The sequence below is a fragment of the Lissotriton helveticus genome, chromosome 5_1 (genome assembly GCF_964261635.1).
Source record: "Lissotriton helveticus chromosome 5_1, aLisHel1.1, whole genome shotgun sequence".
Taxonomy (NCBI): Eukaryota; Metazoa; Chordata; class Amphibia; order Caudata; family Salamandridae; genus Lissotriton; species Lissotriton helveticus.
In genome coordinates this window covers 349,487,006-349,507,165 of record NC_136065.1, presented here as the reverse complement: position 1 = coordinate 349,507,165, position 20,160 = coordinate 349,487,006, and the positions used below count along the sequence as shown (strand labels likewise).

The window sequence follows — 20,160 nt, the reverse complement described above, 5'->3', positions numbered from 1 at the left end:
TTGACCTGGTGTTTAGGAATATCACTGATCTTCAGGTACAGAGCCCTATATCTCTAACCTAGCCAGATCACTTTGTGCTTCCTATTATTTTATCTGCCCCCCTCCTCGCCCACACCACGCCTTCAGTTAGGCGGCTAGAACGACACTGGTCTAAGTTGAATGTTGATTACTAGTCAGTTGTCCTGGAGACAAAGAGACCCGATTTATCTGACCAAGTTAAATAATCCAACTGCAGTTTCCAATAGTGGATTGCCAACTCACTGGACATAGTCCTATTGCAAAGTGGTGTAGGACTGTTCAGCAAGAAAAAAAATCTCCTTGGCTTAACGCACACCTACTCACCTTAAAAAAGGGTTGTAAGTGTCTAGACAGAAGTTGGAGAAAGTCCTATGTTGAAGTCAGCTAACTTAAGTCTAGGAGTGCTATTGGGTATTATTCTGCGAAAATAAGATCTTTTCAATCAGCTTAATTCTCCTCTAAAATTGAGCAATCTGTTAACTTCACTATAGAGATCTTTCAGATCCTAAACCCCTCCCCTGCTGGTGACGGAACCACTCCGTCATCAGCTGCGGTTGCGCTGTGCTGATGACGGAGCGGTTCCGTCACGGCCCGCTCGGAGCGCCTGCGCGGCGCGGATTACGCGCCTGCTCTGAGCGTTCCATTGAGCGGGCGGGGCCGTGACGGAACCGCTCCGTCATGAGCACAGCGCAACCGCAGCCACCCCGCCCCCTTAGCACTGCGGCAGAATAGCCGCCGCAGTGAAGGGGTTAAAGACATCACAGAGCCTGAGTCTGCTGGTTCGGTCCTAGGAGCCTCTTTTGAGCACAGTAACAATTTATCTCTCTTCCTTCAATAGAACATATTGCACATTTACTCTTCCTTCCCAAATGGTTCAAATAGTGAGGAGTCCACAGGTAGCCCCCATCTAGTGCAGTTAGAAGAGGCCCTCATGGTCTTTCCAGATCTCACTGTGAGCCTTCTTACAGACTTCGTAAAGGCAAAATTGTCAGGTTCTACCCTTGACCCTGCTCCCCTCCATATTCCTTGCCAACGGTCTGATAGTATTGCTCCCACCCTGATGGATTTGCTTAATCTCTCTCTCACCAGCAGGCAGGTCCCCACACAATGGAAACATGCAGTAGTTAAACCTCTTTTTAAAAAAGCCTGATCTGGATCCCCTTTGCCTGAGTAAGTGTAAGCTGATCTCCCTGCTACCTGGAGCATTGAAGCTCCTGAAAAACATGTTAATAAACATCTCTTTGGCTTTCTTGAGTCCAACAAAATCCTCCACCTCACATAATGGGGTTTAGAACACAGCACAGAAACAGCTTTGCTGGCAGTGGTCGAGGAACCCAGATCTATGTTGGCTCAAGGAGGTTCAACAGCCATTATTCTTTTAGATCTCAGTGCAGCCTTTGATATGGTAGATCATGCAATACTTATCTATAGGATATCAAAAGTGGGTATCTATGGCCGGGCACTGAAATGGATTCCCTGCTTTCTGGAGAATAGAACACTCCTGGTGTTAGATCGCTCCTGCTAATCCAACAGTCTCCCTCTTAGTTGTGGGGTGCAACAGGAATCTTCTCTGAGCCCCACACTTTTTTATCTTTACATGTACCGCTTGGTTGAAATTGTGCGTTTTGATGGTTTCTTGTGCCAATGACATCCAGCTGATGATCTCAATCCCCCCCGATCCCAGCTCCAGCCACTTCAGTGTGGCCTCTGTCTTCAGTAAGTAGTCAGATGGATGGCCAAATGCAAACTGAAGCTCAACAAAGACACAAATGAGGTTATGCTATGTGGCAACTATTTCAGTAAGAAAGTCCTAGCCCCGGTGCAGGACTGCCTCAAGAGGCTCCCTAGCCCCAAATGTGTGATAAAAAAGTCTTGGAATGTGGCCAGAGTCTAGCTTTGCTAAGGCGCACCAAGCTAAATAACTTGCTGCTAATTGCTTTGGTGTCCTGAGACTACTAAGAAAGGCTTTAAATCTTCCTTTTTTGCTAGAAGTCTAATTGTCCAGGCTCCTATCATTCACACCTTCATTATGGTGATGCCTTATAGCTTGGGTCACCCCAATATGTGATGAAAAGGTTGCAGGTCACTAAGGAGGCTCCTTTATGAATCTCCCAAGACACAAATCTGCAAAAAAGGCCCTGAAACATTTTAATTGGCTTCCAGTGGAGCAGCGAGTGCAATTTAAGGCCTTATGTATTTTGTACAGATCACTCCATAAGAGCGGTCCCCTTGTGTTAAGAAAGCTAGCTTGCCCATATATTCCAGGAAGGTCACTTAGATTATCTTCAGCTCACCTGCTACAGGTTCCCAAGATCAGTAGATCTCGTCGGGGAGAATGTTCATTGTCTTTTCTGCCCCCCAAACTTTGGAAAACTCTCCCAGTTGAACTATGCCGTTTAACCAACAAATTTTCTTTTCACAAGGCCTCCAAAAACTGGCTTTTACAGTAAATAGTTCCATTGGCGCCGGAGCAGGTAAGCATGGTTGTTGTTTGAGTGGGTGGGTAGAAGTGACCAATGATGGAAACGGGAAAATAAAATACATATAACCACTTACCTTGTGCTCGCCGCATCACCGATGCGGCGAGCACAAGGTAAGCGGGTTTATTTATTTTCCCTATTCCATCGTTGGTCACTTCTACCAATCCCCACCACTGCCTGCCCCACCTCGCTTACCTGCACGGGCCGCGACAGACTAGTTCTCTCTCAGTGGTGAGTTGACCATAATGATGACTGTTCCAGCTCTGAGAGGCCTTCGGTAGCAATGTGCTTAATACATTAACAGAATAGAATGGACAGACACTATACCAACCGGCCCGTTGACTAATAGACATTAACCAGCCTGGTCCGTCCTGCCTGCTTCCTACAGGAGTTATCCCTGCCAAATGAGGTAAGCAGCTGTAAAATAACACACTGCAAAGTACAAAACTTTAACTACATACATACATAAAATATACATTTGAAAACTAAGAACTTGACAGCAAATGATGTTGTGACCTAAAGGGACACTGGGAGATTCCCAAATAGGTCGGTACCTGTGAAATGTTGGTAGGGCTGAGAGAAACTGAGACTAACTGTCATTATACAGCCCCTTCTCAGCCCCCATGGCTCTCCCCGAGGGACCGGCCTGTGAGGGAAATCTCCTGGTCTCCCTACAGTCAAGTAGATGTCACGCAGAAATCGTATGGATCACAAGCCCATAGCACAAAGAGATGTAGATGCTCTAACCTTGCGTTTGGAAAAACTGCCCATCAGAGACCGGCTGTATCGTTTGTGGGTGCCCATCTCTTCGCCCGATTCCACGTCATCTTCTGCTTTATTCTATTGGGGGGAAAAATGAAATCAATACTTAAGAAGTGGAGGGAAGTGACATGTGGGTCAGTGCCAAACTGTTGCTCTCGGAGCCGCACCAGGGTGCAGATAGGAAAGTATTTCTTACTGAAGAGATCTGGTGCTTGCTATGGTCTCACTTACCTGTAGCAGAGAAGTTGATATGATATAATATGATAAATGGGATTTGTAGAGCGCACGTTCACCTGCGGTTTCTTGGCGCTGGAGTGGGAGGGCTGAGAGGTACAGTGCGGAGCAAAACTAGTCGTGAGCTAACGAGAAGAGCCACGTTTTGAGTGATTTTCTGAAGTGAGCGTAGGAGGGAAGAAGGCGGAGTGCTAGGGGGAGGGAGTTCCAAAGGAGTGGAGCTTGGGATTGTTTACAAAACACTGCTAACCACTCAGACCCTCCTTGAAACATTCAGAGATATAAATACTATAGAGAGTTCAATACCCATAGAAGCTATATTTAATTTGTAACTAAGGGGCCCATTATGATTGCGGTTTTTCCGCATCCTCCGGGCCGGCGGAAGCCACCGCCGGCCCGGAGGATGCGGAAAAACGGCAGCGGACCCACCAAAGACCCACCACCACATTAGGATGGCTGGTGGGTCCTGGTTTCCGTCCGCAGCTTTTAAGCCAACCGCGGCAGAAAAGCTTTAATATGGTGGCGGTGTCTCTCAGACACCGTCCGCCATATTAGGAAGGGCTTTAAAACATGCTTTTCCTCGGCGGGTTTTCCGCCGTGGAAAAGCATGTGTAACTTTACTGCGGGGCCCGTTGCGGGCCCCCTAGGTGAAGGGGGGTGGGGGTGCACATGGGGGGTACCTATGGTACCCCCCTGCATTTGTATGCAGAAATCGGCAGGCACCGCACGGTGCCTGCTGCTTTCTGCATACAAATGCAATGTATGCATTTTTACCATTGCGGCGGATGCAGCTTGAAGCCGCACCCGCCGCAATGGTAAAAATAGAGGATGTGACCGCCAGGGTGGCGGTCACATCCTAATTGCACAGGAGGGAACTCCGCAGGCAATGCGGAGGTTCCCTCCTGCTCTATGGTGGCGGACGGACTCAGGTCCGTCCGCCATCATAATCGGCCCCTAAATGTGAGGCCTGAAGTTTTTCTTATGAGCCCACCACGAGTGCTGAAGAATTGCCTGGGTTGCCTATTAGAAAGGCTGTTTAGTCTTGATTCTACCTGATCCCTCTTACTTCCTCTACTCTTCACTTCCTGTCTCTTTCTTTTACTCCTTCAGCTTCTTTTTCAGTCCTACCATCTGTATTTGTCACCTGTTTTCCTATCTTTCTCTCTCTCCATCCTTCACCCTTTTCTTCTTTTCACTCATTTGCTCTGCGTCAAAGTCTGACGAAGAAAAATAAGTCATGGGGCCTTATGATGATCATACTCTCTGTGCGGTGCTGACACAGAAGGGCTTTTCTTTTTCCCATCGTCTGTGTATACATTAACTATAAAACATATTTGATGTAGTCCTGGGGCTGCAGACAGCAGAGCTAAGAAACACAGGCAGCAATTGCTTCTTCTTGATCCGTACTCAATTGACAATTATATTTAATGAAAATGCCACATAGCTCTAATGAAAGAGGGACACACAATGTAGTGCGTCTTGTACAAACATTGAACAGAATATTGTTACTAATGAGAAAGTTATGCGGAAAATGCACCTCTCATTAACCTGAAAAGATAACATAACACGAGATGCTTTATAGACGTTTACCATTATATACATGTGTTCTTTCTTAGAACTCTGATCCATAATCATCAAGAGCTAATGAAAGGTGCATTTGAAACTTCACAAATTCTTCAAAACAGTACTAAGTGATATATTAGTGACTAAATGATAGGTTAAGGCTTCAAGAGAGATGCAATCTTACGCCGAAAGGCTGCCTTACAAAAACTGAGGCATACCAAATAAGTACCACAAATATGTTCATTTTTTTCTATAACTGTAAACAACCTCTATTAAAAACATTATTTAACCAGCTGTCCATATATAACTGACATGTTTCAATCATGTGTCCATTATGTGACACCTTCATCAGGAAACAGGTGGCAGTATAAGCTTCATATCATGTAGTACTCTTGGATTTTGCAAATCATTGATAAGTTTCTAAAAAGGAAGGCTGTTTTTAGAATCTCCATACATGAACGAGTATCCTATATTTGCAGAAAGCATTTTTATTTTGGTTTATTAAAGTTAACCCCAAATTGCATTTTAATTTGGACTTTAAGTCTGAGAGTAGGAGCATTATCAATACCCGACTTGGTGTTTTTTCAAGAAAACAAAACAAAACATAACCAGATTATTGGATCATTGTTTCAGAATGTGGGGTAGTTGTTGCAGTAACTGGTTTAAGAAAGGGGTAGGAATGGCTGAGAATGGCAGTGTTCCTGGTGAGTTACACAAACACTCTGAGGGGCATATTACCAATGATTAGCGATATTTATCGCTAACTAGGCTTAGCAACACATTTTTTAACGCGAAGCATCGCCGGAAATTATCGCTGAGATAACTTGCTATTAGCAAGGTTTATCTCAAAAGTGATAAAATCGTCGCGCTAACTGCCAAATGAGAGATTATCGCTGGAAAACCAACAATAATCTCTCAAAATTTGGCGTTAGCTTGATGATAGGGGCTCACAAACTTAGCCATGATATCCACCTTCCATAGGATATCATGGCTAAGTCAGGAAAATACCAGGTGTAAAAAAAGCAGCGCTATCCACGGTTAGTGCTGCTTTTTTTATCACTAACAGGGTTAGCGATATCCTTGATAATAGGAGAAATGTCGCTTAACAACATTTCGCCTATTATTTTCCTCTGGAACGCCCCCTTTGCATCTCATTAGAGATGCAAGGGGAAGCGTAGAGAAAAAGGGTGCTAACATGCGAATTTGCGTGTTAGCACCCTGTTGCTGATAGGGAGATAATTTTATCTCCGCTTTCTTGGCTTTTAAAGCCAAAAAAGCAGAGATAAATCCCTTGAGTCCCACCCAATAAAAATCAGAACACAAAGTTTGACTACCACTTGTTCTCCTGGTACCTACCAGCCACTGCACTCCACAATAGTCGAGCCACAGCAGGAGCTCGGATTTGTTCGGGGCTATTTATGGAAGGCGTTAATCAAAGTTGCAGGGCGATGACAGTTAAACAGCTTCTTTTCTGCCCATTTCACATTCGCATATCAGCAGACAGCAGCGTTCCATTTTTCACTCGCATGAAATATTAGCCACTTTTAAGCACCATGAAATCTTTATTAGGCACATTCATAATCCTGACAGATTTTCTTGAATGTCTTTAGACTGAAATCAACTGAAAATAATTCACATTCTTTGGACACAAACAAAGCCCTACCATTGTGGACCAGCTGTAAAATAAACTATAAAGGCCGGCTCAAGGCTGCGCACAACAGAAGTGCACAGCTCTTTTCAAGGTTTGTGTTGTTTTTCAGTAGTCTGGAAGGATAAAAGTGCATAGCACACACTGTGACAATGGTGCAAATCTCCGTAGGCAGTGCTTGGTCTAAAGAAGGGATTCCAATGCACTTCCAGCTGTGCATAAGTGGGGTTTGAACATAGGCTTTGAAAGAGCAATTTAATGGTAACAGATCAAAATACTCACGGCCCAGGTAATAATGCTGAAATCTGAGGTAGAAGGTCAAGACCATGCTAAACCCAAATTTCAAAAGGGAGGTGGGATGGCAACATTGTAAAAATACTAAAAATCAGGCCCGAAATTCATGATTGTTCCCAATTAGAAATGTATGTTTTTTCTCATTTTCAATTGAAAGATCTGGAGAATTCTATTCAATTCTCTATGTTTCTAGACATTTTAGATCTCAAAACTAATTGAAATCGGACACTCGGTGAACTTTCTACCAGTAATCAGGTTTTCCTGAGGACTGCCCTTGCATTTGTGGCCATGTATGCCAGAAACTAGTCCCTGGTTATGTTGACAGAACACAAATAAAAGTGTCATCCATTGTGAGAATATTTCTGGTATGTATACATTGTGGTTAAAAGGCCATAAACAATGCTGCTTCCTGATTCATTTTCCTGCAGGATAATGATTGCCACCGGGTATACTTATGCTTTACAACAATACACCAACCTGAGCAAATGCTCCTCCACGCACACACATTATGCACTCTGCCCCTCACGGCAGTGTCCTATTGACATCTGCTGGTGTGGCATATCTCTCAACCTTTTTCAACTTCCCTCAACTCTCATCTACCTGGCCTTGCCTTTCCCACCCACATCATCAAAACGGATACCGGATCTGACGGTTGTACAACTTCGAGACACTGCAGGGCATCGTTATTTTTCTCTTATCAGTCAATTACTTTAAGTCCAGAAAGCAAGTGGTTCAACGTAGAATTTTCAAGCAGCTAAATTCAGCCCCAAAATATAAGTAATGAGCGGGGCTATATATACATAAATAATCTAATTGGAGAATATCTTGTGTGACATTTCAATCGCTACAGTTCTTGATTTATTTAACTAATTCTTAACTTATAGTTTATACTCTGTTAATAGATAGCTACTTATTCTTCTAAGGTTATTGGCATTTTGAATGTCCAGCTTGAGCAACTGTTGAGGCTTAAAATGTAGGTTGTCAACTAGCAAGTTAGTTAATTTTTATACCTTAAATCTTTTCATGCTCTTTTTGTTGTCAAATTTAAAAATGTACCTTGTGTCCTAATAAAAGATTCTGTACTGAGAGGGAATGCATGTCCCATGAATCTTACACAATCATTGAAATGCTAACAAAATAAGAACAACCCTTTTTCTACACCATAAGGGCACCTAAAAAGTATGGCAATTATGGTATGATTTGTCCAAGTAGAGAGAAAACATTAACAAAGGATATGCAGCCTGATTCATGAAGCTAAATTGCACTCGCAAAGGGCAAGATTCTCAGAATCTTGCCTTTTGCGAGTGCATCCCAAATGCAAAATTCGCTATTAAAGAATTTGCACATTTGCGAAGAATTGCATTTAAGGAATCTCTATTTGAGATTCCTTAAATGCAATTCATGAATCATTTTAAAATTGCGAAATCGTTATTTTGGGCCGCTATTTACCGCGAGGTCAGACCTCGTGGTAAATAGCAAAAACTTAGAAAAATGCATTTAAATGCATTTTTCTAAGTTGCATGTTACACACACACATGTCCTTTGGACATGTGTGTGCGCAACACCAATGTAGATTACATTTCAGGGGTGCTACAGGGTGTCCTTTGGACACCCCTGCACCCTTGAAATCGCATCCTTATTTGCGAGTAGCTAATTGCTAATCGCAAATAAGGAATAACTCCCCATTCATTCCTATGGGCCTATTTGCGATTAGCAATTTGCTACTCGCAAATAAGGAACATGTAGGAATCGCAATATTTTTTGCAATTCCTACATGAATCCCGTTTTGCAAGTCCTTAATAGCGATTCCTTATGAATCGCTATCAAAGACTCGCAAAACGGGTCTTTGATGAATCAGGCTGTAAGTTCCTTATTTAGAGTTTGGAGGACAGAATACTCTGTGACAAACATGGAGGATGCACACTTAGCCGTATTACTAGTGCAATATGGCAGTTGGCACTTGTAAAATGGCAGAAAGGATAACCGCCATGTTTTTAGAGTACCCTGTTGGCCAAACTCTACATTATATAGCGCAAACTTGACCCGAATCAGGTATCAGAGCGCTTTACATAGCACCAGTTACGTTACATGAGGACACACATTCATTTTTGTTAGGCACGGGGAGATTTTGGGGCATATGTATGAAACGATTTGCAAAAAACAGCATTTGCGAATAAAAAAATCGCAAAACGCGATGTATGAGACATTTTCTCATCGCATTTTTAAGGATTCGCTAATTTTGCGATTCTCAATTTTGCGTAAGCATTTAAGGAATCGCAAATTGTGATTCCTTAAAAGCTATGTAACAAGCACCCAAGTTGTGCTATTTCTCCTTAAAAAATCGCAAATTTCCACCAACTTCAAGTTGGTGGTAATTTGCGATTTCTTTCAAAAATGCACATTTTGGCATTTTTCAAGGTGCCATGTGGCGCACACATGCTCATTTTAGGTGTGCATCAGGGGGTCCTCATGACACCTTTGCACCCTTGAAATTATTCTCAATTTGCGATTCTCAAATTGCGAATCGCAAATTGAGAATGACTTCCCCTTCATTCCTATGGGCCTCCTGGCCCATAGGAATGAATGGGAAGGTATTCCTTAATTGCGATTTCGCAATTTGCTAATCGCAATTAAGGAATACCAAGAAATCGCAAATTATTTGCGATTTTTAAATACATCCCGTTTTGCGATTTTCAAATAGCGATTCTCAAAAAAACGCTATTTGAGAATCGCAAAAACGGATTTTCATACATATGCCCCTAAGTGATTTGCCCAGAATCACAGGATGTTCAGCGTCATTCCCGAGACTCTAACACAGTTCCCCAGATTTGCGGTCGACCGCCCTAGCCGTTAGGCCTACTCCTCTCCCTAAGGCCCCAAGTTAGTGGTGGCTGGCACAGGTAAATGTGGGGAGCTGGGGTGGGGGGTGTCGACAGACGACGAAATAGGTATAATTAATAAATAAATAATACCTATTCCATCGTCTGTCAGCTTTCCCCCTGCCGCGCCCTGTCCCACCGCTCACCGTGCTTACCTGTGCCGGCCGCCGCTGCCCAAAGTCCCCAATATATGCATCCTGCAGTTAATGAAAATCTTTGTTTCCAAAAGAGGATATGATTCAAATTAATTTAAAACAATAATATACAAATGCTCCGTCTTTCTATTCTCTTAAGTTTGTTGCTGCAACAAAAAAAGAATGTTTAGTTCTACCCCAAGTCTTTGACAGCCTCAGTATCATGCAGCATCTAAATCATATGCACATCCGAGAGGAACTTGGAGATTCCTTGGTGAGCTTGGAAGTAGGTGGAGGTAGGCACCATGGAATGCTGAAGAAGATGACGTTTTAAACCTCGTGTAATGTTCTGGCTCTCAGTGGTATCCACTGTGACTAGGTCCCATGATGGTAAAAGCTGGCATCAGTAGCTACTACCAGGATGCCATGCTAACTCATGGACACAGATGTAGGGGGTCACCAGAAACGCATCAAGGTGACAGCCCATGTCGGCTTAGAAGGGTGATTTATGCTCAAAGCCTAACATTAGACGCTGACAGCCCTAACATTAAATGACATTTCTTCTTGAGCTCTTGGGCAATGAACCCAGCAAATGTAGACAGCTCAGACTGCACAGCTGCCTCATTTTCTTGGAAAAGCATAACTTCAGCACTTTGGTGCAACCCTTGCCATATATTATGCAAATAATTAAAGTTTTAATCTTAAATCTGAAGAATTCTCTAAGGGTCTGCTATACACATTTGCGGGGGGATAAGGGGGTTTATGAGGAGGGCTTCATCCTTCCTCTGTTTTTGTACTTTCAATTTTCACTGTAATCTCACAATAATTGCTTTCTGTTGTATTTGAAACGTTAACATACGAATGCATCAACTGAAATGTATTTTTTATGCGAGCGCGAACGCTTTTCAGAACATATTGTACAGCCCTCTCAGATATGAAAGGATGTGATACACTTTTTTTAAATAAGAATAAAAAATTAAATGCTAAAATAATAGAAAAATAAATATTCAGGACCTCATATGCTTTGCCCTCAGGATTTATCGGTGAATCATTGAACTCAGTCTCATTCTCCAAACTTTGAATAAACTAAATTGACTTTATATGTAGGGAGTCACAGATTGCGGTGATGATATTGGACAAACAGGAGCCAAGCCAAGTAAGGGGTATATTTATGACATTTGTAGCGCAGGGCAGATCAGCAAGTCACCTGGCTGCGCTGCTGGGAATCACAGAGAAAGGGCAGGAATGCGCCGTAGTTATCCTGCCCTTTTCCCTTGTGCTGTTGCCATTTTGGCAGCCTAGCGCCAGTTCAGGCACCCTTGCACCAAGGTGCTAGGTTGCCTGTCTTGTATGCAAGATTGCTTTTGTGCAGGAAGGGACTTCTTCCTCCACAAAAGCAATCCTCAGATGCTGCACACATTGAAAGAGGAAAAAATGATTACACCTCTCCTGGGGAGACGTGTCCTTTTGGTATTTTACCAGGTTTGGCAAATCTGGGAATGTGTCAAAAACCAACACCCACACAACGCCCATGGAATGTCTCCCTTATGCTGAGTAATGTAGTGCAGTGATTTGCGCTTATCTGCGTTGCATTATTCCAGATTTTGTAAGCCATTCAAAGCCACGCAAAGTGGCTTCAAAAAACTGTCCTACAGTTTGCGTCGCTCGTGCACCATGTTGTGTGGTGCAAGAGCGATGCAAACGGGGTCATAATTATGACCCTAAGTTTCTCCCAGCAACTAACAGCTCAAGAACTGCAAAGTATTTAGCTAATGAATAGCACATTTTGGTTGTCAGAAGAGAGCCGATGTGGTCCAAAAGTGCTGATTTTCTTTCAAGGCACTCAAATTTTGTACCAATTATAAAACATCAGAGTATTTCATGTAGGTGACAGGCTACCTATATTCCTTGTGACTCAACATGGTAGACGTTCTAGCTTCAGAAAGAGGTGAGAATGAGATGGAGGCAAGGGAAGGGCAGGGTCGGGTTGGTAAGGCGGGCACTCGGGCAATGGGCGATGGGTCGGTTTCCGAGTTGCAGCTGTGGGCCGCCGCTTCATTGCCCAGCGTGGTGGCCGATATGGTCTTTGTTTGTGCTGTTCAGATGCCGCCACTGGCCCAGTGGGGGCCTGAGCAGCCTTTACAGAGGCAGATGGGCCTTTATTACCTCACTTTTTCCCACGGGTGGAGGTGTCATTCCCAGAGTCTCATGCTGGGCTGGTCAATTAATGTTTGCAGGTTGAGCAGGGAGGGGACCTGAGCAGAAGTGACTGCCCTTATATTCAGGTATGGTTCACCAGTGTGAACTAATAGGTAAAAAAAGAGTCCTGGCAACATTTGCATTTTTTTATCTTAGTGAAGTAAAGAAAACATGCCTCTTTTATAGAAACCTCCCTCCTTCTTTTTATAACATTAAAAACCCTGAAGCAGTGTTTTGAAAAAAGATGCAATCAGCCAATGTGGACCACTTTTGTTTAGGGTGCCTGGGCCTATTTTTAATCCGAATCCAACCATGGGGAGGGGTGCACGTCAGACGCTGGATGGAGTCACCTATCACATCCAGACATTTGCCTTATAACCCTGTAGATCCAGACATATGATTGTGATGGCCGATGATCAGGGACAAAGACCCTTTTCATCCGAAGAAACCATTTCATCGCAGCTTCATTGGTTTATTGCCGGGATCTCAATTTCTCAAAAAATGCTGAAGTCTGCCCTTGAGATGCTTGAATGCATCTCAATAGCAGTCTTCAGCGTCAACACCCCGAGAAAATAGCATCCATTCCTTGTGTAGTAAGAAAAAAAGGTAATGCTTGTCACACAACACCATTACATTAAAAAAATAATACAAGAAGCACATATCTTGTGCACTCAGTCGTAGTGATAAATGCTCACCTTAAAAGGGCAAACTGAGGCCACAAGCCATTTATTTTAAAGTGTTTTCACTTTGAGTGATTTTTATGCTCAGTTGTTCCTTTTATTTTTTTACTTGAAAGAGATACGTGTGATTTTGAGTAGATGAAAGTGGCATTGGATTTGCTCTCGTATGCATGAGTGTGCTCGGAAGGAGTATGTGTGTGGGGGGCATGCTTGGGTATTTCCGCTTAGGGCAGCACACCTCTATGGTGGTTGGGGTCGGGGTGCATAATGCAGCCATTCACAACAAGGAAAAAATTAGGTGCGTACAAATCGATAAGCTATTTCTGAATTCCAAAATAATATTTGAAATTCAGCAATACCCGAAAACTGATCAGCCCATAGTTTGCACGAAATTAAAAGTAATATGTTGTGTTAATTAATCTACCTCTCCCCTAACCCTATCCTAGTAGAATTCCCATTAGCTAGTTAAAGACTAGGGGCCATATGTAGGTAATCTCTATTTACCGATTCTTAAATACCGAATTTTACCGATTCGGTATTTAAGAATCCGTAAATAGCATGTAGGTAAAAATTCAGTAATATTCGGTATTACCGATTCGGTATATACCGATTCGGTAATTCCAATTCATTCCTGTGGGCCTGCAGGCCCATAGGAATGAATGGGAAGCCATTTACTATTACCGATTCAGTAAATACCGAATCGGTAATAGGGGGAACATATTCAAGGGTGTCACGGTGTCACATTGACACCCTGTTGCACCCCTGAATCGTGCATGTGTGTACATGTGGCACATATGTCTGCCACATGGCACTTTTAAAAAAGCACATTATTTCTTTTTTAAAGGTTTTTGATATTTACCACCAACTTGTAGTTGGTGGTAAATAACGAATCCTTAAATCAAAAATGCACTCACTTGAGTGCTCCTTACATAGGATTTAAGGATTCGGTAATTTACCGATTCGGTATTTTAAGGATTCAGTAATTTACCGATTCCATAAATTACCGAATCGGTAAATTACCGTATCCTTAAATCCAGCCACCTACATTGGAAAAAGCTAAATACTGGTCGGTAACGGCAAATTTACCGATTTTTGGCCATTACCGACCGGTATTAAGCCACCTACATATGGCCCTAAGTCTGCTTGATGCAGGACTGGCATACAGGTTTTTGTACATCGAATAAATTCGGTTTGAGTTGGAATTATCCTTAAAAATATTGTTGTGTTTATGTTCTGCATATAGACGACAAAATAACACAATAGACTGTATCGAGGCCTAAATGGAGGGTGCTGAAAATGAGAAATTCCATCACCATTAACAACCAACCTGGACGCAAGGCAACTTGGAAATGTTAATAGTGTCTCCTGCGTATAGCTGAGGTTTTTTTCAGCCAGAACCACATTCTTTCTGATGTCGTATGTGAAAGAAAACCTCACATGACGCAAAATGCGTGCATTTACTAAAAATATTCTCTCGTTGGTACGACAAAAAAGCATCAGATTGCGCGCTGCTTCCGCCACATCGAGTATGTGAATTGCAAACTCGAATATTTATGTACCGCCAGGGGGCACTGTTCACACACAGAAAAAGCCGCCTCCGGCCGTACGGAACTCAAAACGTCAAGATTACGCTCCTCTTTTAAAATAAAAAAAAATACACTCCATTTGGAGCCTTCACAACCCGTAATCTTTCTGTTAAAACACCAGAAACAGAGTTAGATGCTTTTAAAGGAGTGTTTTCAATGGCACTGTGTATTATGCTCAGCTGGTGAGCCGAGACCTCTCGTCCCGAGGGTTTAACCACTTATTTAGTCATCACTGAACCTTTCCAACGTGGCCGCGAGACTTGCAGGAGTGTTCAATTGCTGGGAACTGCCGTTCCTGATCTCAGCACACCTTACTGCACCGACAGGAGGCTCCCTGGAGCTGCGTTACACCAAACAGCAACAATTCCTTGTTTTGCTTCATCTGAGAGGACTGTAAAATCCTGAATTCCCACAGAAGTTGAAGACCTGGCTTTTCAATTAACCAAACTACCCTAGACTTGGCTGGGCATACACACCTGCTCAGTCCAGCATACTCTCGCGGGTAACAAACACACATAACTATACCTTCCAACTCACACGGTGCCGCCGCGTCTCACATGATTTTGCTCCCTTCACACGGTCACCCGGAGAGAGGCCGAAATCACACAGTGTCAGGAAAAACAAGCTGAAAACCTTGTAAACAATGGATTTTCAGCTCACTTTTGGAGGCTGTAAGCCGCCAATGTATGAGAGGTGTGAAAACACCCCAAGACGTAGTCTTAATGGCCATTTTTTTTAATTTTTCTGGGAGAGGCGTGGGGTAGGGTTCAGGAAATTGGCAAGGGGCAGAGTGCCTCTTAGGTAGCTCTCGGAAAGAGGCCCTCCCTCTTAAGGCCCCACCCCCTGCTCACACGGTGGCATTAATTTGTAAATTGGCAGGTATGACATAACTAACACATGAGTGTTTGGTGGTGTCCACGGCAGAAGCAGAGGAAGAGCTGAGACCACAGCAGGATGATAAATGCATGCATGTTTTTATTTCTCTGATACAAACTGTGATCTGACCCAACTGTAGACACACTATTTAATTTATGGTAGAGCCTGAATTATATGGTAATCCTATGGGATGGTACAAGTGGAAAGTAATTAAATGAGAGTACGGAAAAATGACATCCTACTCCGAGGTGGACAATTCTCACAGTGTCCACAACTTGGGTCGTCAGGTACTTAAATGTCATTGGCAACACTACGATTTCTGTCCTGGGTGTTCATTACACATCTTGATGCATGCTGGAAGTCTTGGTTTACTTTCTTTTCTACAACTGGACAGAGGTAGTGGATTGCAATTGCTTGAAAATGAAAAACTTAGGAGTGGAACAAGGGTTCCCCACTGGTGCTATTCAGAATTCACAAAGAACATCAGGGTGCCTTTTGGATGCGAGAGGAGGGTAATTCTGTTTCCCAGGTCATTTCCAGTTTTTTTTCTTTACATTTGGGGACTTGTATTCTTGATTTATAATGGCATACGTAGGACAACAATTTCCAGAATGCAAAGTAAAAGCCTTCACTGTGTGAGCTACTCTTGCATGGATCTGGGATAAGTGGAATCTCTGGCAACTCAGACTTTTTTTTTATAAAGAGTTTTTTACAGCGCAAACTAGACCAGAGACATCGGGTATCAGAGCGCTTTACATGATCACCTGTTTCGTTACAGATGGACACATACATTTTTGCTAGGCAAGGGGAGATTAAGTGATTTGCCCAGAATCACAGGATGTTGAGCGTTGTTGTCGAGACTCCCCAGCTTCGAGGTCGACCGCCCTAACCAAACCAAACAGAGATAAGTCCTTGTTTTGCTTCATCTGAGAGGACTGTAAAATCTGAATTCCGAAAGAAGTTGAAGACCTGGCTTTTCAATTAACCAACCTACCCTATGTAGTAAGGCTACATCCTCTCCCCATGTTCATTTAATCCATGCCCTACTGTACATGCTGTATAGAGAGTGACAATTCTAAAACACAACTATGAATTCCAGACCGCAACGAAAAATCCTGGACTGCATGGGCTACTCTTCCGTGTAACTGGGAAACGTGAATGCTCTGACTGGTTAAGTTCTGTGGGAACCTTATCCAGGGAGCACTTTCAGTCTTTGAATTCTGGGACTTGTTGTCTTGTTTATTCCATTATAAAAGAGGACTAAACATCCCAGAATCTGAAGAAAAAAAGAAAAAAAAGCCTGAACTGGACCACCACATCATGCATGGACCTGGGAAACTTGGCAGCTATGCGCACACAACCTGAGCTATCTTTCCGACCCATATTTCACTCCACGTCTGTGGCGGCCTCAGGCTCTCAGTCCGCCGCAGGGAGCCTGATCCAGCCGAGATTTAGTATTCCAGCCCTGGCAACGGCTTCCGAATGAGCTAATTGTCAATCACCACTACAGGCTAATGAAAGATGTTCACTACATGAAAATATAATCTTCCCGCAGGGAAAAATTGAGGCTTTTACCGTGGAATTCCCAGAGCTCATCTGGTTCATCTAAGCGAATGCATCTTCCCTTCCAAACATGCATAATGGACATAAACAAGCGAAGCTGTCAGTGATGCTGCCCATGCCCAGCATGGCCAATGAGGACCAGCCGACGGTGCAACTGGTAATCTGCCAAGGTCATCCGGTCTTATCTCCCCTCTTGAACCTTGAAACAAGCCTTGTTTTACTTATCGCTCATCAGAAGTACATCTCTCCCCTCTTCTCTATGGGGTTAGCTCCAGTGAGTGGATCACTCATCTGGCATGCTAAGGATTGAAAATGATTTCCTAAAGACAGATCTAGTCTGCTGTCTACAACTAAGGATGGAAAATTCACAAGACAGGGGAAGGTAGCAGACTCAATGAGCCACCAATATGTGACAGCAGATCACAAGAAAACAACAGAAAAAGTAAGCATTTTATATTGTGAGAAACTATAGAGCGCACCAATGGCAAAATGTTACTTAGCCTGAAAATGTTAAAACCGTTGCACAGTTCCAGTCTACCATTTGGGCAGTGCTTATTTTGTAAATAAAAATAGTTGCCATGGCTCCTGCCATGCAGCCATTGCAGCTTGCACCACACATAGCCCCTGCCATGCGGCCAAGGATCGTAACAACACAACTACTAACCATCACACTCCTACAATTGTGACAATTCGGACTATTCCAGGCCCCAAATCTATAACAATGGCTTGGGCGGCAGGGAATAGTCATTTTTAATGTTTATTGAATTAAAAATTAATTGTTGCTGTGGCCATCTCTAAATTAGCCAGACAATGCCACCTTGTGGCAGACTGTCACAAGCGCCAGTGTTGACAATTAAGTGCTGGTGCTGAGCACCGGAAACCACTGGCTCAAATTAAGCACTGCATTTGGGCACATCAAGCTAGGCAGAGGCCCTATCAACTTTAGATCTGAATAAAAACCGTAATTTTGCTTTAGATTTTCAAAATATAATTGAAAAGAGCTTCTTTTTTGTTACAGGAGAGTTTCTAACTAAGATGTCTTGGCATAAAAGGCCAACTTGTTGAAGGGCATCCTTGCACTCGTGCTTGCTCACCATACACACTATAGACATAGACATCATAGTGCTTTGGCAGAGGTGGCCTGGCTGTCAAACGGCTCCATGCCATATAGGAGATCTTCAACCATTCCTGGGTTTCCTGCCAACATCAGTAAGCATGGAGGAATATGTAAGTCGACACTTACAGCCGGAAAACAAATTACAAATCTCATCGGGCTCTATGCCGTTGGTGGATAAAATGAGATTTTCACTTGTCAAGAGCAGCCATGTATATCATGGCCCCTTCTCTAGAGCTTTCTAAAATATGCGTAATTTGCTTTCATATAATTTTGTTACCTTTCAGGAAAATTACAATGCAAATCCATTATTAAGCACCATATTTTAGCGTGTTGAGTCAACTTTTGACCCAAGGTTGCATTTCTCGCAATAAGAGGTATTTAAATGCAATTGCAGTGAACAACAACAGCTCTTGTTCTGGTTCTTTGCATTGCTACTGCGCTATAATTTTTCCACAAACTGTAAATTAATTACTCGCTGTGGCGTAATGGAGGAATTTCAGTAATTTCCCCAACAAGCACAATGCAAAATGCCCCCAAATAGGTGAATTCCGCCAGCGTAATTTATATTTCTCTGGAGCCAAATTCTCCAACATTATCTCAGCTTGTCAGAGTCAGCAGTGCGTGCTAACCTCCCAAATCCTTGGTCCATTTCAATAGCAACTCTCTAAACTCTATCCCTATTGTATTGCTGTATCGTCACTTTTTTTATATATATATATATATATATATATATATATATATATATATATATATATATCCGCTCGACAGTCCCTCCCCGCAAATTCCGGGAATTAGGTAGCAGCACTCCAGGGTAAATTCACAGTTAGGTTTTATTATACAAAACGCGCTTTCGGCACTCTGCCTTCGTCAGTGTTCAAAGCAACAGTACAGCGCAAAGTCTCAATGCTTTTAAAATCGTCACGTGATATTTTACAAGACACAAAGATAGGACCACGAAAATAACAATGGTCGCCATCTTTGAATGGGTAAAGTGTGTTAAATGTTGCTTGCCGCTCCAGATAGCCAGCAATGTACAGCCACGCATACAAAGATAAAACAACAGTTAAACATACAGAGAGTCTAAATTCATCACTCAATGCTTGCCATTGACATAATGCCCACAAATGGGCTATATACATTCGATGCTCGTTGCACCCCCCACTCTCATCCCACGAAATCACGCCCAAAATGGGCTTATAGTAGGTTCTGATGTAAATAAAATAACGTGATAAAAAGCATTTAAACAAGGCAATACATTGTTAGCATAGAAAAACGAATTGAAGCAATTACAGGACAACTAAGCAATATTTACAGATTAGCCCTATTTATGCTTTTTCAAATCAAATGGACTGCCAAGTCCTCATGTACATTTAATCCTGCTGGCATCTTACTTTGTAGGTCGATAATATAGCGCGACTCCAGTCGTCTAAGTTTGTGTAACCTATCACCTCCTCTTACATGGGCAGGGACGGAATCAAGACAAAAGTACGTCAACAGGTCCCTGTTCCGTTTATGATCCTTGTCAAAATGCCTGGCTACAGGGTAATTCACGTCCGCATTTTGTATCGCCCTTTGGTGCTCTAAAATCCTCAGTTTTACGGGATTCGTTGTGCTGCCAACATACCTTCTGCCACAAGGACATGTTAGACAGTACACAACGTAGGGTGTAGAGCATGTGAGGAATTTTCCTATTTTTTTAGGTTGTTTGACCCCGGGTACAGTATACTGTGTCACACGCCTACTGCCTTTGCAGGCCTTGCATTTCCCGCAAGGAAAAAAAACCTTTCAAAGGTTCTGACTTGGGTTTGGATGTAATGCCTTCATGATGACTATGCACTAGATAGTCCTTGAGTGCTCGTGCCTTTCTAAAAGTTACTAGAGGGTAAGATGGTAAGTCTTGCTTAATAATGTTATCAGTAAGCAAAATATTCCAATGCTTCCGCATGATGCGTTTTAATTCGGAAGCATTGCGTGAGAAGGTGGTGATCATTCTAAACGTTCCCCCACCTGACTTGGTGCTCTCAGTGTTTACAGTTTTTTCTTTTTTTAGAAGTTCACTCCTGTCCAGGTCGCAAACTTTCTTCATAGCCTGTGTGAGTACTCCCTCTTTGTAGCCTCTAGTCTTAA

The 20,160-nt window shown here is 42.9% G+C and overlaps 1 protein-coding gene across 1 annotated transcript in view; it reads right to left on the bottom strand.

The window, feature by feature from the left end:
- The window catches only part of PLCH2 (phospholipase C eta 2), a 631,566-nt gene that overhangs the window by 102,804 nt on the left and 508,602 nt on the right, over positions 1-20,160 (bottom strand). Inside the window, exon 13 of the mRNA XM_078642469.1 lies at positions 3,246-3,338. Within this exon, the coding sequence (XP_078498595.1) occupies positions 3,246-3,338 (93 nt within the window). The remainder of the gene's footprint in view (positions 1-3,245; positions 3,339-20,160) is intronic.